The sequence below is a fragment of the Oreochromis aureus genome, linkage group 11, assembly GCF_013358895.1.
Source record: "Oreochromis aureus strain Israel breed Guangdong linkage group 11, ZZ_aureus, whole genome shotgun sequence".
Classification (NCBI taxonomy): domain Eukaryota; kingdom Metazoa; phylum Chordata; class Actinopteri; order Cichliformes; family Cichlidae; genus Oreochromis; species Oreochromis aureus.
Window position 1 is genome coordinate 29,675,886 of NC_052952.1, and position 22,835 is coordinate 29,698,720.

At 39.2% G+C, this 22,835-nt stretch overlaps 2 protein-coding genes and 2 long non-coding RNA genes across 6 annotated transcripts; 3 read left to right on the plus strand and 1 right to left on the minus strand.

Annotated features, from left to right (window-relative positions):
* The first annotated feature begins 4,579 nt into the window (after nt 1-4,579).
* LOC120442509 lies at nt 4,580-10,142 on the plus strand. 2 transcript variants are annotated; one of them, XR_005614742.1, is made up of 3 exons: nt 4,580-4,594; nt 8,204-8,462; nt 8,946-10,142. It is a non-coding gene; the product is annotated as an uncharacterized LOC120442509 (long non-coding RNA). The 2 variants fall into 2 exon arrangements; XR_005614743.1 differs by lacking the exon at nt 4,580-4,594 and adding an exon at nt 7,600-7,794 and having other exon boundaries at nt 8,388-8,462.
* A 4-nt stretch (nt 10,143-10,146) lies between these two features.
* Nucleotides 10,147-12,991, plus strand: LOC120442733 (serine/threonine-protein kinase pim-2-like). The gene is made up of 9 exons (XM_039619879.1): nt 10,147-10,427; nt 10,738-10,974; nt 11,099-11,227; nt 11,350-11,444; nt 11,583-11,630; nt 11,714-11,932; nt 12,022-12,202; nt 12,289-12,459; nt 12,548-12,991. The coding sequence occupies exons 1-9, from the start codon at nt 10,367-10,369 to the stop codon at nt 12,637-12,639; spliced, it is 1,233 nt and encodes a 410-aa protein (XP_039475813.1). The 5' UTR covers nt 10,147-10,366; the 3' UTR covers nt 12,640-12,991.
* Nucleotides 12,992-13,206: 215 nt separating this feature from the next.
* Nucleotides 13,207-15,790, plus strand: LOC120442501. 2 transcript variants are annotated; one of them, XR_005614733.1, is made up of 3 exons: nt 13,207-13,631; nt 15,374-15,508; nt 15,582-15,790. It is a non-coding gene; the product is annotated as an uncharacterized LOC120442501 (long non-coding RNA). The 2 variants fall into 2 exon arrangements; XR_005614732.1 differs by lacking the exon at nt 13,207-13,631 and having other exon boundaries at nt 14,840-15,508.
* A 4,298-nt stretch (nt 15,791-20,088) lies between these two features.
* LOC120442795 (tripartite motif-containing protein 16-like protein) lies at nt 20,089-21,158 on the minus strand (the record flags this gene model as incomplete). Its single annotated transcript, XM_039620063.1, has 1 exon — nt 20,089-21,158. A coding segment is annotated over one exon (600 nt), but the record flags the coding sequence as incomplete, so codon positions are not given.
* Between the last annotated feature and the right edge of the window lie 1,677 nt (nt 21,159-22,835).

The window sequence follows — 22,835 nt, forward strand, 5'->3', positions numbered from 1 at the left end:
GTAAGATACAGATTCAGTTATTTTCAGAGAAAATTTACAGTTTTAGGTTTATTTTAAAAGTTATTAACTTGAATTTAGTTTCTATTAGGTTCAATGCTAATTTTAGTTAAACTATAACATGGTAATAGTTTAGCACAGGGCAATATCTAAGAAGCTCAGAATAGTTATTGGAAATGTTCGCTCTGCATAAAAATCCTCATGTATACATCCATAATTTTTCATAAAAGGTCTGAAAATAAGTTGCTAAACAAAGTTTTTTTTTTAGTTTAGATGTATGGTAGTTTGCATACTAATTAATCCCAAGATTTTCAGTTATCGTCTGTAACCTTGTTACGATGTGCTTGAGTCGTAAAATTTATTTTGAAAAATGAGTTGAAATTTTACTGAATCCATTCACTACACATCTGACCTATTAAAAGCTTGGAGGATATAAATGAATGATTTAACATGTGACCCATCTACAATTGAGCAGGTAACAACCCCGAACCAAAGAACCAAGGTCACCCACAGGAATAACAGACACAAGTGTTGATTCAATAAATGCCCTCACATCTAACCAAACACTAGTACTCATACCTCTCACTATTATACACATACCTGTATGTGTATACTAAGCACTGGTGGTCACCAAAGTACTGCAGTTTGAAATAATTCACAAGCATGTACAGTCACATATTTTTATACAGTTGTTTAAGTAAATTAAAACTGCTAATATCACATATTTAGTTTATGATATTACTCATTATTCTGACCTAACTTTAATGCTCTTTCATTGAAGTTTGGGTGATATGGCCTGATAACATTAACAACTGATAACCAACAGGCAGTGTTGTTAATGTTTTTGAATAACCTTTTCAGGAAAATACATCACGTTCTTTTGTATTTTGATTAGAATGAAGATTTAAGATTTGGGTGTGCTGCTGTTATTTATGGGTTTTAAGTGGGCTGCAGCACTCTTGAATTTGGGAACGGCTAGTGTAGCTAAAAAATTGTGCACTGACTGTATGTAAGAAAATGGTGTGTGTAGTTTGAGGCCAGATTCAGATCAGGTGCTTTCCAGTAGGTCAGCAGTACCTGTTGGCGTAGGAAGTTTTTTCAGTATTTTTAGGAAGAACAATTCTGTACTTCTTCAACAGTGCTGTAGTGTTGTTAGCAGTATATCATAGGAGTATATCAGAGCCACAACCATGTTGAGTGTGGGGATAAAACTGGAGAGGTGAAGTTGAGATGGTCTGAATATGTGCAGAGGGATAGTGCCTCTACTGGACAGACAATTTTAAATGTGGAGCTGCCAAGCAACAGAAAATAAGGAAGACCACAGAAAAGGTTTATGGGTGTAATAAAAAAGGACATGCAGAGGGTTGCTGTATAGTATGGTACATTGTAGTTTAAGCTGGAATAGTAATTAGGTTTGCTGCTGGGCATCTTAAAGGAGCAAACCTAATTCTTAAAGAAGAATTAGGCTCTTAAAGAAAAATAATCCTGGCTTAAAAAAAGTAGTTTACACATCCTCCCATGTTTATAATAGTTTCTATTGTGTGTCTGATCAGTGGTTTTTCCTCTGTATTTATCATCTGTTTGTATTCCTTTACTGTCTTTCATGCAGTGCATGCTGAAATAAGCTTGAGCACCTACATACGTGCAAACAGACTGAAAAGGATATTGACAAATCGTTACATTAAAAAGGGAAATTGTGTGTTTGTTTAAAAGGTCTTTAGTCATGGCAAGAAAAAAATGTCAATGTCAATACCAAAAAAACAACAGCTGAGGAAAGGTGAACTAGCAGCCGAAGAACGAGCTGCAGATTAACTTTGATAATCTGTCCTGTCACACCAACTCAGCGTTCTGTCTTCTAACGCAGCTCTCAACAAACTTCTCTATCATGTTTAAAACGTGTTAAAAATGCTGTTTCACAATTTAAAAATACGGAAATGTTCCTTTATTTTGTAAGGACCACATTTTTTACCATGATTAATGTTTTCTGAAGCACAATATGCAAAAGTATGATGAGACTTACAAAGAAATACAGTAAATATATTCACAAGTCATATATTTATTTCAAATTTCATCTTTGTGTCATGATTATTCCAGTTTCATGTAACTAATCATTAAACCATGACGATTTGTATTTTACAGGTTTTGTTTTAAATCTGGTTTTAAAATGTATATTTTTAATTTACTTTCACTGCAAATTTGACTCACCGAGCTGCTTTTTGTATGTGAAAGAGAGTTGGTGAGTAGAATAGTTCATACTTGAATAATTGTGAAGTAAAGGTTTAGAAAGTCTGAGTGTTTCTACAGAGGAAAGATACGCTCAGCAGACTCATATCACCAAGTTTCACAGCCTCCTCCAGAGTAACTGGACTTAGCACATACAGAACTGAGGTAAACGGAGGAGTAACAACATACATTGTTGTTATAGCAGCCAAGTTTATTTGTCCTACAGCAGCCACTGTAGCTAGGATTATGCACTTGAACTGAGAACTGTAGGAAAACTGAATTCAGTTGACTATGATCTGTAACCTACTAACAGCTAGCAGGGATATTTTCCAAATCGTACCTTTAAGAAGAAAAAAGGTTGGATGTATGAATCTAGAATCTAAATCGATGATTTTAAGTAGACATATGCAATTTGAATCTACTGACAATGAAGATTAAAGGTTAAAAATGAGGCTCTTCTATTCATAAAAGCAACAGATGCAGCATGCCAAACCTTTATCTGTTTGTAATGACATAGCATTGGACATAACTCTTTAATAACAATGACCAAAGTTAATGTAATTTAATGTGAACAGTCCTTGTGCTGTTTATTGCTGGCACAAAAAAAACTCAGTTGAATAAAATCCTGCTTTTTACTGTCCTAAAACGTTGATTCGATTCATCTGGACTAGGGCTGGGCTATATCATACCGTTCACGGTAATACCGGTGTAATTTTGGGCAACGATAGGAAAATGAAATATCGCGATAGAATATGGGTAAAACGCGCATGCGCAGTGCCTTTGTTTACATATGCACATGGCGGCGACGCAGAATGAGAAGAGCGAAAGTGGATCGTTAAATGAAATGGATGAACCAGAACTGGTTTGTAAAAATGCTGCAACTTCAGTGGTGTGGAACTGGTTTAGCTTTCGTCCGTCAGATACACAACAAAGTACTGTTTTTGGTAGAGCATGCTAGCGGGCCGTTGTTATTACCGTGTTGTTTGGAAAATACGGCACACTTAAAATCAATCCTTTGATTTTTCTGAAAATCGACAGTGCCCCTTATAATCCCGTGTGCCTTATGTATGAATTCTGGTTGTGTTTACTGACCTCGAAACGATTTTATGTGGTACACGGCGCTCGAAAATCTGTCAGATGTTTCAGTACGACTTTGCTAAGCTACGAAGCTGCACCGCTTGATGGATTGTCAGAGCATTACGGCTATCGTAGGCGGGCGCCTCGCGGAGTGATACGTACTGTGCTTCAACATAATATTACCGTATTGTGTGTGTATAACCTCTTTTTAAGTTTTGTGGATATTATACATGGTTATGCTGAGGATGTGTCGGCCAATTTCCACTGGAAATGCCTTTTGGTTAAACTGTCAGCAAGGAATTTGCATTTGCACTGTTAAATTTTTATATAACTTTAATGCACATAAAAAATAGCTGCTTGTTTAAGTGAAAATACATTGATGAGGTTTTTTGCACTAATAAACAGTGATGGGACTAACGGCGTTACTTTTTTCAGTAACGAGTAATCTAACTAATTACTATTCCTATCGTTACAACGGCGTTACAGTTACTAACAAGGTAACGCGGTCCGTTACTATTTTTCAACAAACAGACGGTTGAAGCTTTGTTCAGCTTACCGCATCTTATATCAGCTGCACGGAAGTAGCTGTAAGTAATCTGGGCGCTACAGCTTTAAGCAGCTGTGCGCTCCCGCTGACGGTAATCATGAGCACAGTGTTGCCAACTTAGCGACTTTGTCGCTATATTTAGCGAGTTTTCAGACCCCCTAGTGACTTTTTTTCTTAAAAAAGTCGCTAAAAAAAGACGTGAAAGCACGTATCCCTTTTACTCTCAACAAGCAGCGGGTGCTGTAACACAGTCAGTTCTTCTTTTACTCTTTTACTCTTATGCTGTTTTGTGGATCACAAGGTTTAAAACTACTTATAAACACACACACACAAAGTAACTCCACCAGAGTGCCTATTTCGGTCACTTTTGCCGGTCCAAGCCGGGTAAAGGAGCAGGGTTGGAATTGTGACATTAAAAAAACAATAATTGCTAAAAGAAATTTAATTTGTAGTTCTAAATAAACTCTAAATGCATTTAGGACGTTTTTACTCACTTTATGTCTCTTCCACGATGTTATTTCTCTCTCCAACAACATAGGTTACAATTATATTAGCATGACCAATTATGCAAATTAGGTGATGACGTCATTTAGCGACTTCTAGCGACTTTTAGGACAACCAATAGCGATTTTCCTTACTGAGGAGTTGGCAACACTGCATGAGCACTGTCTAGCACGACACCTGGAGCTAAGGAGGCAAAACAATCGCATGAGTGCTGCTGTTTGACTGAGGAAGAATAAAGTAGTCGTGGTAAGTCAATCACATGACCACTTAAAGACAAAGCAACAAGGTGCCAGTTTTTAAATTGTGTCGATAGGCCGCGTAAAACCAGAGTCATGATAAACAATATATACGCGGCGTTTTTCCTCAATAGTTTCTCCACGTTAGCGCTAGCAAGCACTCTCTGCTTATGAGCAAAAAAACAAAACAAAAAAAAGTTTTAGGAGTGACGGCGAGAGAAAGAGAGAGAGAGAGAAAGAGAGAGAGCAGGAAAAGAGAGAGAGCGAGTTTTGAGATGTGAGATTTGTGACGTTTAGCGTGTTTGGAGTGTGTAGTTAATGTGTTGTCTTGTGTAGTTAGTGTGTAGTGTTGTGGATAGTTTTGTGTTGTGTGTCAGAACAATGAGGCGACTGCTGTCTCCAGGTAGAAACAGGAGTGATACACCTGCTGCTGTCAGACCTGCAGGTATCAGGCTGTGATGTTCTCCTTTGTAGTGGACAGAAATGATTGGATTGGATTTGGAGTGGCACAAATAATTTGTGTGGCATCTTTTTGAAGAACAGCTGATTGTTCTTTAAATAGTTTGAAATGGTTATTTAAAAAACAGGGTAAAAGGTAAATGGATGCAAATAACTTTGTTGTTTGCAAAACTTGTGCATGTGATTTTAAAATTGACAATTAATATTTGTATTTGAAGTTATGAAATATGATTCATTAAACATGTTTATGGTTGTTACAGTAAAAATATAACTTTTTCTACTGTGATTTTATGTTTTTTGTCTGATTTTAGATCAATTCTGGTTATACAGTATGACAAAATGAAAACAGAACTGTAAATTCAGCCACGTGAGGTTGCGCTAAAAAGAATGATACCAAACAAGGCAAAGTAGTTTTTAAAGATAAAATGTGGAGAGAAAATCAAGAGTAGTAAAAAAATGGCCAATTATACCCTGGACCCCAGGGGGTTAAACGTTCTTTTTTTTTTTTTTTTTAAGTAACGCAATAGTTACTTTTCCAAGTAATTAATTACTTTTAGAATATTGTAACTCAGTTACTAACTCAGTTACTTTTTTGAAGTAGTAACTAGTAACAATAATTGAATTACTATTTCAAAGTAACTTGCCCAACACTGCTAATAAAGTTGTGGAGTTGTAAAGTATTTTGTCTAGTATCAATTATATCGTCAGTTATATCGTTATCGCAAATTTTCAAATGTATATCGTGATAAATATTTTTGGTCATATCGCCCTGCTCTAGTTTGTAAGAACGAAAAACCAAATTGTTCCTAAAATAGTTATGGAAAGTCTAACTGTTGTATGTCTGTGTTCTACATGTTTATCTGATGGAAAATAACGTTGCTATTGTTTTATTGCAGTTTTTGGATAATTCTGAGTGGATTTACACAGTACGGATCTAAATGACCATAACAAAATCAATGTCAATTGTTTGTTCTTCAACATAATACAAGGGTTAATTTCAAAACTTGCTTATGATCTTCAATTTGTAGCAGATCCACTATCACATAGCAGCTGGAGCAGTCTCCAATGGAGGTCAGTCCACTGCTGCCACCTGTGGCCAAGTACCACAGCCTACTACTAGATTAACTTGTGACACATGTGCACCTGCTGCTATGATCACATTGAGTAGAGGCTGAGTGGCTGCACTTACCCCTGGTACATCCAAATCTACCCACAAACATGTTGAAAGATGCAATGGCAGCAATGTGGATTGTCAACACTAAAACAATCAGTAAGCAAAGACAACAGGGATCACTTTTTCTGTTTATTTAGCACCCACAACATTTGTAGTCGCCTTCTGCACAGGGGAAGTCCACACACACTGTGTGGTACCACTTTCCACAGAAGGTGCATTCAATCTGCAAGACTGAATGAGATTGTCAGGGTCATTGTCTGACTGTTTATTACTAATCACCTGCTGTACATTCACAGTAACTGCCATCTCCTTACAAATGTTTATTAGATTAACCACACTTATACAGACTGTATATAACAACCAACTCTAAAATGTTTGTTCGCAGAGAAAAGACACAGACAGACTACGCTAACGACATGTGATGTTACAACACTAGTGAAATATTAGTGTCATTTCATTCTTTTCAAAGGTTTATTTGCATGACGCACAAACAGACACAATTGAAAGGTACAAATGTGTTGTGCATGAAACGAATTCAAACGTGGTGCAGATGTGTGTCACAAGTTGATCTGGCTGTAGGCTGTGGCACTTGGCCAGAGGTGGCGCTGGTTGAATCGACTCCATGTTCGTGCACACAAAGTAAACTGCTCGCTTTAGTTGTGAAGCAAAAACGCTGAATTCGGAGAAATAAACCGTGCGAGGGGAACGATAACGACGACAAGAGTCTCCCGATCGTTTACTCTTGGTGTCCTGTGAACAACATCGGCGTGGTGTTAATTGTTTGCTGTTTTCGCGATCGCGTTGCGCGTGAGGATATCACCAGGTAAACTCGCCACATTTTTAAACATTTTGTTGTTCAACAGCATCAAGACTGACGGAGTGTGTTTGAGATAACCTCACAAGTGTCACAGGTGACACATTTGGCGTTTTTTTGCTGGTTTGTCGGTAGCAGCTCCTGAAACGCAAGACTGCCACACATCTGTTCGACTAACGCCAGTTGATCTAAACGCCAGTAGATCTGGAACACAGGTCGTAACCCAGGATCTTCTGGGCTACGGTGAACATTTCTTTAACATTGGGGTATTTCAAAAGTCCTCTGCCCATGCCCACAAACTGGCTGCCCTGACCGGGAAGAGGAGCACAGAGCAGCCGCTGGGGTCTTTTTGGGTCTCCGCTGTGGCGCCCGCTGGCTGGCTCGCTGTTCGGGAGAAGCGGGGCTTCAGCCGGAGGAGGGTAATCTCCAGCCGCGGAACCGGGCTTGTTGGTGGACAGCGTCCTGCTCAGAGAGACCAGCGACCTGACCTTCCCTCTGGAAGATGCTGCCATCCTGACTGCCACTGATGCCAACATGAGCTGTTCCTCATCCAACGACGTGTTCTGCGGATGAAATAAGACGCACAGCCCGCCCGGACAAACTGTAATCACCGAAAGAGTCAACTTTGCTTGAACTCAACTCTGACATCTGCTCGGCATGACACCTCACAGGGAGACGCCATGTTGTTTATACAGAGTTTATTCTCGTCTTCTTCCGGTTGACGTTCAGGCTCTTTCACGCTGCAGCGCCACCTCAGGTCAAAGTATGTCATGCTCTAATGTATCGTGTTTTTCTTTTCTGTGCTTTAATTTGTCTACAAAGTGAAAATAACTATAAGAGCTTTTAAGTATACACAGACATGCGCTTCTTAAATTTAGCTTAATTGGCTCCACAGGTAGGAAGTAAAAAGTTTAAAAAAACTTCCTTGCTGTACTTAATTTTACTCCCTACATTTTTAAACAAATATCTGTAGTTTCCACTCCGTATATTTTCAAAACAAACTCGTTACTTTGGGTTTAACGCATTTGGGGAAGTTAATATTTCACGTCACTGCAGGCCTTCAAACAATGAGATTTGAGCCTAAACAGTGACACATGAAAAAACAGTCGCGTTTTAATCAGTAGAGATGAAAGAGCAAACCATGTACCGTAGTTTTGATTTATTTATTTTAGCACAACACCAGAACAACCCCACGTGCCCATAATTTGCGGTACTTCAGAAAAAAAAGGAGTGAACATAAAAGGGAGTAAAATGTTGTGGCAGGTAATTTCAAATGCAGCATTTCTATCACCTCAACAAACACTAACTGTGTCACAGTGTGTTGCTAGCTAAAGCTCCACTTGCTGTATTTCACAGGAAGAGAAAAGAATGAGAGCTAACTTCACTCAGAGATATAGAAAGAAAGAGAAAGAAACCAGGCTGTATTTAAAGGTAAGGACTGCTTAGTGATATTTGATAAAATGTAATTGTATTTTAACAGGGACATAAAGTGCTTGTCTTACTCCCTTCTTCTAGCTCGAAATTACTTGCCAAGTGGTAAGGACCGTTCATGGTCACACGGTGAGAACATTGGTGTTGACTATGAAGAGATATGGTCAGACAGGGAGGGGCCAGTCAGATTTATCAACTCAACCTCCTTAAAGCATGGAGAGAGCTGAAACCAATCTCTAGTGAGCCCGGTTAAGGAAAGAGATGAGTTGGTGCCTGAGATGCCAAATTCCAACATCCTCATTCCCGCCATTGAGATAACACTCTCACACAGGCCCAGAGAGCAGATGTTGCTGCATTGCAGATGTGTTATACCCCCTGCCCAGCCGAATGACTCTCAAAAAGAAAATTTTGCAGAAAATCAATGTGATCGCTTGGATCACTGGAATTATCATCTCGATATCTCTTGTCCTTCTTTCATTTCAGACGTCTTGAAAACAAGTTTTAACAAAGTCCTGGAGAAGTGCCCAATGCTGGAGGACCTCCTGCTTTACCCCTGGCTCAGATAAACTCCTCTCTGACACAAACACACACGCATACTGAATTCACATCTTGCCATACAAATGTGATACAGTAACCAACTTTCTTTCTTTCAGAAAAAAAGAAAATTGGGAGATTCAAAATTTTCCTCACAGTAATGTTTGCATCAGTCTATCAGATGAATCCCCTCCAAGTCCAATATTTACATCAGTTACAGTGATAATGCTTGGTGTCTACTTTCAGCCACCGCAGTAGAATGCCAGGAATGAATCTCATTGAAATTGTAGTTGCATTTGCTATTTAATTTAATTGTCATGGATGATACACAGACAACCCAACAGCAAACAGAGGAAAACAATGGGCTTAAATACACAGAGGGATAAATGAGGGAATAAGACACAGGATGAGAGCACAGCTGCGAGAAATCACAAACAACAAGACCATGGGGAAGAAAAACTGAGGAGCTTAGAAAGAAAACGTCTGGACTTCTTTAAGTTGCTTGAAGACGTTCAAGCAAAGTTTAAGTTCTTTTCATCCCAGAAGGTGAAACATCTTCAAGCAACTTCAAGTCCAGACGCTTTCTTTCCAAACTCCTTAGACTACGATGACCTAGATGACTGAGAACCTTCACAGACATGAAAACACTAACATAGCACACAAGACTATCAAAGTAAAACAGCAAACAAGAGACTTTTACAAAGACACAGAGTTGACACAGAGACATGACTGACTGGGGAGAAATTGGGCAACATGGAAAGAAGAATGACTAGACATGACACGTGGGACACAGGGGCAAGGCAAAGTAACAGAAACCTAAAGCCTAAGAATATAACACAAGAAGAAAACAATAAAGAGAACCAAAAACATACATAAGAATAATCAATGAATATAAATGAACAAACACAAAACACTGGGTCACAGACTCAGTACCATGACAGTTAAATGTACAATAATAAATACTTTAAATCAGATGACAATGTAGCTGACACTGTGTTTATTAGTGTGTGGTCAACCACAAATCTTCATACTGTCATCCATACATGAGGTCTTTATACAAACGATGAAAGATAATGAAAGAAACTGTTTAATTGATATGAAATGATTGAATTATATGAAATATTATGGCTTTGTCTGCCAGAGTGTTTTTTTCTGTAAACTACTTTGAACTACTGGCAGTCAGTGAAGTCACTGAAAGGCAAGATTCTATGTTGTGTTGCCGTAGTTTCCAGAGTTTACTTATAAAGCTCACTTACAGAATTCAGTTAGAAAAGTCAAGCATTTGAAGGGCACACATTTGAAGGAATATTAACTCAATATTAACTCATTACGGTTTACATTTTCGAGTTTAAAAGTTCTCCGAAATTACAATGAAAAAGGAAACAAGAAAAATTACCACTCCAGCCGATAAGAAAGATTCAGGAGATCAAGGTAAGAAAAATAATAAAATCAAATCCTGGTAAAATCCAAATCCTAGAAATGCTGACACTGTGTGAATCATTTTTAGAGCAATTGAATCATATGTTTGATTGAAAATAGCTTTAATACAAGATGTCTAATCAAAGAAAGGTTACCGATCTAAGACTCAGTAAACCTAGTATCAATTAAGACTGGTCAGTTTTTTATCCCAAGAATAAACTTGTGATAATTTAAGCAAAAGCAATTTCAAATTCTTTGCCAAACTGCTTCCAGTCCTGATGTCGGGGACTCTTTTTCACCACTGTGTTGTTGTCGTTTATAGATTGTAAGAGCAGGACTGCTAAAAGAAAGGCCAGTCCTGAAAAGAAGACCCCAATAAAAAGGAGGAGGGTCGCTGAGCAGGCTGGTCCTTCCACCAGCTCAGATGTGGTCAAAGGAGTGAAGCGCAAGGTTGTGCAAGATGAAGAGGGCACAACAAAGAAAGCAAAGAAGGCTAAACTTCTCCACCATATGAGCGGTGACAAGGAGCAAGCATCCTCCTTGTTGGACTCTGGTAAAGGTAGGCTAATTAGTTGAATAAGGGGTAGATTAAGTGTGGTTGCTAGGTTTAAGATATTAGTGTTTAGTGTTTGTGTCTATCATCCAGTGAGCTGATGTGCTTTTGGTGTTTTCCACATCTCCAGACTTGAATAACAAACAGGTGTGCGCAAAAATGGCAAAAGAAAAGGCCATGCGGAGACAACAGAGAGTCACCCAAGAAAAAAAAAAAAGGAATGTGGACCAGGACAAAAAATCAGTGGCAGACCAAAAACGTAAGTAGCAAGCAGCTTGGGTTTTATATTCAGGGAAGGGCAAAAGGAACATTTAGGCTACAGAGGAGAGTAATTTGTGTCACAGCTGTAATAAAACAAGATTTGTTGTTTTGTCTGTTCAGGTGAATTCCAAGCCAGATATGCGGAGGAGCACCAGCTCGGAGAAGGAGGCTGCGGAGCAGTGTTTGCTGGCTACCGGATAGAAGATCGTTTTCCAGTAAGTGTTCAGATGATGGTAGTAAGACAGGCAGTAACGCAGATAATGGATAATATCGTAAACTGAGACGTCTGCTGTGTTTCCACCTTTCATTATGTCATACTGAGGAAATGCTCACCAATGCTCTGTGTCTTCTAGGTTGCCATCAAACACATTCCCAAAAATAAAGTCTACTGCAAAGTGGCGGTGGCGTCCAACACTTGAATCAGTTTTACATTACTGGATTGAATGCGGCGTTCCTCATCATCCACTTTGTTGTAATATTTCAGGATGAAAGCGGGAAGAAGCTCTCGGTGGAAGTGGCCATTATGGTTAAACTTGCAGGTGAAGCAGAAGGGTCAGTGGGAATATCTGCACCTGTGTCCTTGCTGGAGTGGTTCGACCTTGGCAAAGAGCTGATCCTGGTGCTGGAGAGACCTGTCCCCGCTGTGGACCTGCAAAAATACAAAGCAGAAAATGGAAGAACTTTAACAGAGGACAAGGCCAAGGTAGGTTGACTGGAAGAACCTTAGACTGTACAGCATTCAATCAAGGCAGAAAAGCATTAACTCATTATTGTGTTTTTCATCTTTTCCAGGTCATTCTGAAGCAACTAGTTGATGCTGTAAAGGAACTTGAGGATAAACACATCTTTCATCGGGACATCAAGGGACAAAACATTCTGATTGAGACCGGCTCAGATGTGCCTCGTGTTCGCATCATTGACTTTGGACTGAGCTGCTTTGTTAAACAGCGATCTCTGTATCGCATCTTCTATGGTAACATATTCTGCTCCTGCTTTTCACAGATGGAACAATTTGTGTCTTTTGTTTTAGAAGAAATTGCAATTGTGTCTGTTTGTTAGGCACTCCTCTTCACATCCCTCCCGAGTGGTACATTAGGAGCTGCTACAGGTGTGGACCCACCACGGTGTGGCAAATGGGAGTGGTGTTGTATGAAGCGCTTCATGCACAATACTTTAGTACCGCGAGGTTCCTCACAAAGAAACTGAGCATCAAAAAGCGTCTGTCCACAGGTAAGAAAACTTCACACTTCCAGATTCACTGATGCCTTGGATCACTAGAACTATCATCTTCATCTTTTCATCTTTTCTTTCTTTCAAGAATGCCGCAATTTCTTGGACGCATGTTTAGCTATAGTCCCGGAGAAGCGCCCAACACTGGAGGAGCTCCAGCTTCACCCCTGGCTAAGATAACACACACAAACACACAATTCACACCTTATCATATAAGTATGATACATTGTAGTAACTTTCTTTCTTTTTTCTGTTGGACAGGAATAGATAGAATGGGTCAATCTTAAAAAATAAATAAATAAAAATTTAGCTTTTTTGGAGTTCCTGTAAGCCCCCCAGCCATCCCAGGAAAGGGGATCTCTCTTTGAATGGGCTTTCCCGAGGTTTCTTCCCATCGATCTGGCCCCCTGGGGAGTTTTTCCTCGTCTTCATAGAGAGCTTGGGCTGGGTCAGGAGCTCCATCAAAACTGTCTTTATTTGATGACTTTAAAATAAAGATGTGTTTTACTTAAATAAAACTTGTTTAATTCATCTTTGCTGAGGATTCTCCTTCATTACTATTTTGTTTTGTTTTTTTGTTTTGTTTTTTTTACCCATGGTGCATTTTGACAAATAAGAAAACTGAATCAGGTTAAAGTGTGCACAAAGACAGTCACACTGCAAATGATCTGAAGACTTGCATCTGTTGCTCTAACCCCAACTAGTTTAGACAGATTTCCTGGTTCTACCAGAGGTTTTTCCTTCAAGAAGGGAGTTTTTCCTTCCCACTGTTGCTGAGTGTTTGCTCATAGTGGGTTGTAAAAGCATAAAAGTTAATAAGAGACATTCATAGCAGAGTTATCACAGCGGGAACTATATAGCTTAAATGTACAATTTCTACAGGACGAATTATAACTTCATTATGTATAAAAGCTCCTGTGGATAATTACTCCTATTTGTAACTTTACACAAGAGAAAGTTTGCTGTCACACTATTTACAACAGGTTGGATTTTGTCCTCTGAGTTGAGCCTTTGGTTGCAGTTTATTGAAGAATTTCCTCTAAAGTAGCTGTTGATAAAGATTTAAAGTCCTGTTTATATACAGAAATATGCTTTAGTTCATGTTTTTTTACATGTCTGCCTCAGTGGATCAGTAGAAGATCTGGCACAGGAAACTAGATGATGAAAAAAGGGTTCGAATACACATATATATCTATATCTATATAGGTACAGATATATATACACACACACACAGGTTGCAATGTAGTATTTTCATTTTTTCTTAGCATTTCTTTAACGTCTTGGTGCAAAAGAATACCTGCATTTGTGTGTAAAGAAATGTTACATATATACTAAAAACAGCTGGAAAAAAGAACTACAAATTTGGAAAGGAATTTATTCATGTTCTTACTCATAGATGGAGTACATGGTTTAAAAAACACTGAGGAAACAGATATGAGGCGGCTGTATCAACATAAAAACATTAATACAGTTAAAAATGAATAAAAAGTTGCACGCTTAAACTTATTTCTCTACAGTTTGTACAATTAATCCATGTAACAATAGGTTTGCTCTTAATATAGTAGTTAATTAAAATATCTTTACATAAAAATACATTTTTAAGTACTCTCCGGTGGAAGTCTGTTGTGGCTTATGTTTCTAAATGACACAACCATAAAGCAGCCCACAGAATATACAAATATGTCCTTGATAAGTGAATGTTGGCTCCCACAATGGCCTGTTAAGTTATTGCAAAAATAATTTACTGCATAATATGTCAGATTAGAACATGTTATAAGCACAAAACTGAAGGGGAAACAATAAAAACAAAAATTAAAAAACAAATACTAAATTAAGTTAAAGGATATTTCTTACTATACTATATAATTGTATAATGTTGCGTTTGATTGCAAATGAAAACCCACCAAGAAAAAAAGAAAGAAAGAAAAAGAGAGAATAGAGTTTAATTTATTCAAAACACATTCTTTTCTTTTATTTAAGCTGTAGCAAGATTCAAATGGACAAAAGAGAAAGAAAAATATTACAGATTTGTTTTATTAATCATGAATAAACTTTATTATACACAACTCTAAATTTCAGTTGGTCTTAGTCAGATGTGTTTTTAATTAAATCCTGCAACACTGTGCTCGCTGCCATCACTTTATATCTTAGTGTGCAATTCAAATATATACTTATTACAATATTTTTCCCCCTTAACTCTCAACTCGCGTTTTTTTAAAATGTCTGTGATCATATTTGTCCGTTGACTTCTGTCTGGGCCTCGAACGATTCATCAGACAGGTTGGCAGCCTCAACTGATGCTCCAGACTTTCATCATCGCCTCTATTCTGATCAACTCTTATCTTAAACTTAGTGATGAACTCATTACTGGCCAGCGCCCTCCTTTTTAGGGCATGTGGGCTTTGATAACAGCCGGCTTTCCAGTCGCTCTGCAAAGAAAATTCACAAAACATTTCTTATTTGGTAAGCTTGTTAACAAATTTTAGTTCAGTTTTGCTGAAAGTTATAGCATGCATCAGGTAAGAAGCAATTGGTTTTTAAAAAGCATATACATCCCCCAAAACATTTTTATTATGTGCATTTTGGAGAATAAAAGATTGTACACAATTTCCCTTTTTAAAGTAAAAAGATTATTAAGTGTAATTCTTACTTATTCAGTAGATTAAAGTATTGAAACATCATTATTCATAAAATATGCACATTACAAAATTAAAGTTATTCAAAAATTACTCAAGTACTTACTCCAATACTCACATTATTCAAGTAAATTTAATTTTTGCCAATGTAATGTCACATAAAATCTTAATCTGAATAAGGGTTCTGAACCCCACTGTCACGGCCAGGGGATCAGCAGGCAGTGTTTTTGTTTTTGTTTTTGCTCTCTCTCGCTCTCTCTCGCTCTCTCACCCGCCAGGGCGGAACTCATGGTGGGTTCACGCCCTCGGCCCACGCCCCTCTGAAGAGGAAACACCTGGGCCTCATCAGTGCAGCCAGCATTTAAGCCAGGGAGTGGCTTCTTCTCATCGCTGGATCGTTGTGTGTGACTCGCGTCAGTGCTCTGAGCAAGTTCTCTTTTGCTTCCCTGTGCAAAACCTCTAACGTGTGTTTCCTTCTGTACATAGATCCCCTGGACCCGACTCTGCATTCCCCGAGCGGATTCCCTTTTTGTGTGAGTGTTTGGAGAGAGAGTCAGAAGAGGAGCAAGTGTCTTTCCCCTACCTGGATTTCCCCGGAGCCTTTTCCCTGTCACCGCTTTGTATATAGCACTATCCCCTGCACTGTTTGTATATACACCTGGTGGAACTGTAATAAATACTGACTGTGCCTCTGAGTCCTGCGTGTGAGTCCTCAAGCGAACCGTGACACCCACACAGATGAGAGCTTAGCAGTGAAGCTCTCTCTTAAAATTGGAGTTATAAAGTCAGATTTTATCACTGACAGAGATCCATGTTCTTTTAACATAAAGAATATTTGCTGAAATTGACATTAATCCAAGCCCTTAAAACGCCATTTTGGATTAAGCATTTCCTTTTAGAAAAGTCTTCAATGAGCAGGAAGCTCCAGTACTGAAAAAAAGAAGCCAACATCAACTGCTAAACGTGCTAAAAGTAAGTAAGTCCCGTGAGACTCCTATGATCAAAACACATACAGTATAAAAGTTATAGGTTACAGATCTGAAAAGTAAAACAAATGTCAAAGTGCAAAAAGACTTATGGTCCCATAGAAGTCTATTCCATTTGCCTGGAATTAGGTGAACACCTTTGTGACAAATTTAATGGCTCAGTCATTTGTTTCATGTCATATTTAATAAAAGACTGACATGGTGGCATGTTGAATTGTCCATTTTGCATATATTTGGTCATTCTAAGTGTCAGAAGGGGAAAGATCATTCTGGGAATGCCTACTGGCGAAGGATGTGTGACTGACAAGTCCAGTGTGTGAAGTTTAACTACAGTCTAAGGAGGTTGGAAAGAAAAGCATCTGGACTTCTTTAAGTTTCTTGAAGATGTTTCACCTCTCATCTGAGAAGCTTCTTCAGTTCAGAATTTCTTCAGAGAACTGAAGAAGCTTCTTGAATGAGAGGTGAAACGCTCTTCAAGAAACTTAAAGAAGTCCAGATGCTTTTCTTTCCAAGCTCCTTAGACTACGATGACCTGAACGACTGAGAACCTTAACAGACAGTTCTTCCCTTCTGTTCTGTTCCCTTCTGTTTCTGGAAGACACCTTCTTCAAGCAGTGGTACAGGAAGAAGTCTGCATCCTTCAAGAAAAACATGATTTTCATGCAGGACAATGCTCCATCACACGCGTCCAAGTACTCCACAGCGTGGCTGGCAAGAAAGGGTATAAAAGAAGAAAAAAACTAATGACATGGCCTCCTTGTTCACCTGATCTGAACCCCATTGAGAACCTGTGGTCCATCATCAAATGTGAGATTTACAAGGAGGAAAACAGTACACCTCTCTGAACAGTGTCTGGGAGGCTGTGGTTGCTGCTGCACGCAATGTTGATGGTGAACAGATCAAAACACTGACAGAATCCATGGATGGCAGGCTTTTGAGTGTCTTTGCAAAGAAAGGTGGCTATATTGGTCGCTGATTTGTTTTTGTTTTGTTTTTGAATGTCAGAAATGTATATTTGTGAATGTGGAGATGTTATATTGGTTTCACTGGTAAAAATAAATAATTGAAATGGGTATATATTTGTTTTTTGTTGAGTTGCCTAATAATTATGCACAGCAATAGTCACCTGCACACACAGATATCCCCCTAAAATAGCTCAAACTAAAAACAAACTAAAAACTACTTCCAAAAACATTCAGCTTTGATATTAATGAGTTTTTTGGGTTCATTGAGAACATGGTTGTTGTTCAATAATAAAATTCTTCCTCAAAAATACAACTTGCCTAATAATTCTGCACTCCCTATATACTGACTAACCAGCAGCAACACTCTGACTCAGTGTTTCCATCTGTGTTTATTTCCATCTTTACAGTCAGGCATAAACATCTCACAGCAGCTGGAAAGACCAGTGAGCACACTTTAGAGGAAAAAAGTGAAAGTTTCTGTTCAACTGTAAAATATTCTCTGTAATGTAAATTGTTCTGCTCTCTGACAAACCATCAGAGGTGCAGCACGTGTATCATTTGGTGTTTGAAGCAGAAACAAAAGCAAAGAGTTAAAGGAAGACACATTTGAAGAAGAAGGAAAATGAAAACAAGACGTCACTGAGCAACAACCTGACAGAACGAGAGCCAACAGTTTACTATCAGAACTGAGGCTGATCATTAACAGGGAGCAGCAGGTAACAAGGTCATCAGCAGTGGAGGAAAGTATGGAAGTAATACTCAGCTTCATATTTGAAGATACTCGAGTATCTTAGCTGCAGGTCTGGAAAAATGGTTTTATTTCCTTTCCCACTGAACATCTCACACAGCCCCTCATCTGTGACCCTTAGCAAACCCACTGGATATCTACCTGTACATAAAGGACATCAGATCAGTTCCATCTAGACCAGCTGTAACAGGAAAATGCTGCTTACACTTTGATGCATCAGTTTCAGTTTGTCATATAAGACAATATATCAGATTGAGGCATTATTTTCCTGCAGTGAGTAAATCTACTTTGTACTTTACTCTTTTCTTTTAGGTAAAGGGTCTAAACAGTACTTGTACACTGTGGAAATCCCATAAGAACGTCTCCTGAACTCTGAAAAATAACAAAACAAAGACTAAAAGGAGGTCATGGGTGCTGATGATGATGATGATGAAGAGGAGGAGTAGCATGCATTTAAAAAGTGACTGATGTCCTAGAATACAACAGAACAGTTTCTCTACAAACTTATGAAAACATGACAGTCTTGCATTAGTTTGTATTCTTATGATTTCAAAAACGAGGAAAAATCTCCTTGAAATCAACAATTCCTTTTGTTATTTCTTAGTGTGTGACGTATTTTATTGCCTTTATGATTGGTGCAAACAGTTTCCTGATTCATAATGGAAATAGATTTTAGACACAGGAGGAACACGCAGTGATCAGCAGGAGCAGCTTGGAGTCCAGTCTTCTTCACACTGAGGAGGGACATATATGCAGGAACAGTTGTCATAACTGTTACAACCACCAGATGGCGAAAGAGTCCCACTGCAACTTTAAGCCATGAAGGATGTGTCTTGATGTTTGCTTGTGATAAATCTGCTTTATGTGAGTCTTTTTCAGAGAGTAACAGTAATACAAATGTAAAAGGAGCCAGTTTTTATTTCTTTATTTTTAGATGTACTCACTCGGGATCAGTTTGAAACCATTGGTTGAGACAGTATGTAGTTTAAATTTAAATATTCACCTGAAAGCTCTGAATCATTCACCTGAATGAAAAATATATGAACTCTTTAGAATACTGGCTTCTGTTTGTTTGTAAAAAGAGCTTTTGAACTTCAGATAAGATCAAAGATAAGATAAGGCAACTGCTGCATCACAAACAAAGACCTTAAAATAAATAATCATTAATAAATATTTAAAACAAAAGTGAAGAAAAGCTAAACCTGCAAAATTCAAGCACCCAGAAATTACCCTCTGTACTGTGATGTATTATATATATGAAGATGTTTGGGAAGAGGTGCGGTTATTGTTCATAAGATTTGAAGTGATGTTTATTATATGTCTTTAATCAGTAAAGTCTCGCTTTGCTAGAAATAAATAAATAATAAAATTGTAAACATGCAGCTGTATGTTAGAAGTCAAAGGGACCTTAAGTCTTCTGTAAATTGACGGGGATCAAATGAAGGACACAAGTATCTGTTCTTACTCTAATAAATGCTGCTTTAATATCCAACAGACTATTTTCCTTCCTCATCAGCAGTAAACAGCTCGACTCCGTCTGTGCATTTGTGTCCTCCATACTTGTTCACACAGACATCTCAGGCTTGATGCCACGATGCAGTGTAGAAACCTGACAACCCTCTGACTCATGTTCAAATGTTCAAGGACATTTCTCAGGATCATGTATGACCCCTTTTTGAAATTTGGACTTTCATTAATAATATTTGTGTTTCTGAGTCATTTTTGTGGAGACTTCTGTCCAACGTAGTGTCCAAATGAAGCCTGAAGCTTTTCTTCACCCTCTTGTCAGATGGTCAGCAACAAAACTCTGTTCCAACCAATGTCTGATAAGAGATGAGACACAGCAGCTGAGCAAATGATCATTTCATGCTGAAGACATCCTCAGACAGAATTAAATACATACATAAACACAGCCTGGTGCCAATAACACAGCTAATGACACTGCTGTATCACTGGCTTTACTGATTAAAGACCATATCTGAAGGAAATCTTTGAACACAACAGAAAGTGACCTTTTAAACCTGCGACACTGATGCTGCATTCAAGGACCATTAAAAACGTCTGAAAGGACTTAAGAACATCAAGAAAATGTGACTTGTTTCTCTGTAATGAAGCTGTTTTAGTGAAGAATATTGAAAGGTCACAGAGCGACTGCTGAATCTTCTGCTCTAAACATGAACTCTGAACTTTGTGATGCTTCAGGAGGAAAACTGCTTCAGTTATTCTCTCAGATTAGTTTCATATTTTCTGCATCAGATTTGAGTGAGATCCTGGAATGAAGACAAAAGAAAAGACTTTGTTCAAAGTTTGATTTATAGTCAAACCTTCCAGTTTATTCACACAATAAAACATCAACACAATATATGAATTCATTCATTAAAATCACAGTTTTTCCTCATTTGTTTGATGATTTTGACAAAAACAAACACAAACACACACACATGGTCTGCCATACTCATAAAGAGAAATGTCGACAATTTTCAATACAAATATTCCAGAAACATTTAGAGGATAGAGACGTTTACATTTTCATGTGGAGAAATATTTTAGTAAATCAAAATGACAATGAGCAGTGATAGCCTCCATAAACAGTCACAGGAAAGATCTCCTTTAAAAACTCAGAAACATCAAGAGAACAACTAGAAGATGTGGAGGTACCACCCATAATGTTTGACTGACAGCTGATCTCTGTGCAGAAATGATGGAGAGAAAATAAAATGAAAGTAAAATACAGATTTAAACCCACAATATGAAAGACTTCAGTCTATTTCACTTTAATCAACTCAGCTGTGGCTCCATATTTATAGTAAAGCCAAAGTCCAGCATAGAGCGGCTGAGTGAATGTGGTCTGGACTCTGTGGAGGAGAGTCATGGTTTCAGAGACGCTGTAGAAGGACAAAATACCTGCTCTGTGATCCAGGTACACTCCTACTCTGGAGGAACGAGGACCTGAGACATGAGTTTGGATGTTGTTGTACAAAAATGTATAACTGTTGTTGTTACAATCTAACGCCCAAGATTTGTCATTAAGTCCAAATCTACATTCATTCACACTCCCTGCTCTGCTGATATTCTTGTATGCGACTGCTACATCAACTCCTCCCCCTCTCCACTCCACCTCCCAGTAACAACGTCCAGTCAGACTCTCTCTACTCAGGACCTGAAACCATCCAGTGAATCTGTCTGGATGATCAGAATAAGACTGTTGTTCCGTTAATGTTACTTTTCTGTTCCCCTCTGATAATAACAGCAGTTTGTTTGCTGTGTTTGGATCCAGTGTGATTTCACATGAATATTTTAAGAATCCAGCTCTGGTCTTTGGCTCTGGTTGTGACAGTAAAACATCCACTTCAGTGACTGTCAGTGAGATGTTTGTCCGTTCCTCTCTCAGAATGTCCTGTAGTTTATCTCTGACCTCTGACACAGCTGCTGTCACATCCTCAAAGTAGCTCAGAGGACGGATATTGATGCTGGATGAGTCTGTAGACTCACTGAGTGCTGACAGTGAGGGGTAGTTGCGTAGAAACTGGATGTGATCCTCTGTGTGTGAGAGCTGCTTCAGCTCAGCATCTTTCCTCTTTACGATCTTTTTATGAAGACACAGAGGCAGAGTTATTATTCATCACTTTAAAGATGATATTCGTTATATGTTCTTCACTCGTTGTCTAGTAAAGTCCAGAGATCTCTCTCTCTCTCTCTCTCTCTCTCTCTCTCTCTCTCGCTCTCTCTAGCACAAGATTTAATTAGGCGCCACTAATGTTATCAGGGCCCTGGCTCTTGTTCACATTAACTGTATGAAAGGCCTTTTGGACATCGCTGAGTTCGGTGATGAAGTGTTGAGTATCTTTCAGTTTCTGTTTCAGTTCAGAAGAACTAAAACGAGCATAAAGCATATTCAAATCTCTGTCTGGCTTAAAACCGTCTACAATGATCTGACTGCTGCTCTGGGGATTTTGAAACCCTGATATGGTTTTCATACAAGTCCAGGCAGACCCAAAACGTTTTGCAGCAAATTTGCTTTCAAGAAGCTTTTTGTAGATCTGTTTTGCTTTCAAGAGCTCGATTTTCAAGTCTTTGGTGACTGCCTGAAAGTCAGTAACAGCCCCCTCTTTAAAAGCCTGTCTCTTTTTCCTTAAACAGGATTTGATGCATTTGGTGACCCATGGCTTATTGTTAGGGTACACTTTAGCACGCTTAAGGGGTATAATCATGTCTTTACAAAAACTGCATATGAGCTAACATCCACCAAAGCATCAAGACTGAATAAAAACTTCCCAATCTGTAAATTTAAAACATTCCTGCAAGGTAAGCACAGATTCTTCTGACCACATGATTGATTGATGATAACATAATTTAAGGAGTTGGCCGTCCGACTGCGGTCTGGAGTGTGGGGCCTCCCTGCTGCTGCGGAGTCGGGGCGGTCTGCCTCTCCCCACCGCAGGGAAAAGGGTAACACCACCTGGGTCTGGGTGCAGTTCCCCCCTCCAGGGGCAAGGGTACCTAGACCCGGTTCGTAGAGTACGCTTGGGGAGTGTGATCGTGTGTACAGCGTCTCTTTATGTTTGTCTCCACGTTGGTTGAGTGTGGAGTAAGTGCATATGAGAGCATGAGGGTGGGAATGGATGTTTGTATCTGTGTGTGCCTGTATGTCTGTGTCTATATGTCAGGTTGGGTATCAGACGCCACCTCTCTGGGGACATCTCAGGCCCTCCAAGGTTTGGAGGCCTATCTCCCCCCACCACCACTTCCCCTGCCAGTGGCGGACTCCCTCAGACATCGGTGCGTTGGTGGTTCTTTGTGTCTGGGGATGGGCGTCCAGGTACACACCGGCTCACTCCTTGGCGGCCGCTTATCGGGGCCTGGAGCCTGGGGCTCGCTCGGGCCACTTCGGAGGTGGGGTGCCCCCGGCCTCTCGGCCTGGGGCTCGGTCACTCAGGGACAGCTGGCTGCCGGCGGAGCTCACGGGCGCGTCACTGCAACCCCCCCTGGCTTCTGCTCCGCGGCTGCTGAGTGAGCCCTCATCTGGGACTCTCCTCACCTC

What these genes read in the sequence shown, in the direction of transcription:
- LOC120442733 (XM_039619879.1), top strand. Translation starts at nt 10,367, where the DNA reads ATGAAAAAGGAAACAAGAAAAATTACCACTCCAGCCGATAAGAAAGAT. An exon ending in CTTGTTGGACTCTGGTAAAG is followed by an intron (nt 10,975 to 11,098) that starts GTAGGCTAATTA and finishes CCACATCTCCAG; the next exon opens with ACTTGAATAACAAACAGGTG. An exon ending in AAGTCTACTGCAAAGTGGCG is followed by an intron (nt 11,631 to 11,713) that starts GTGGCGTCCAAC and finishes GTAATATTTCAG; the next exon opens with GATGAAAGCGGGAAGAAGCT.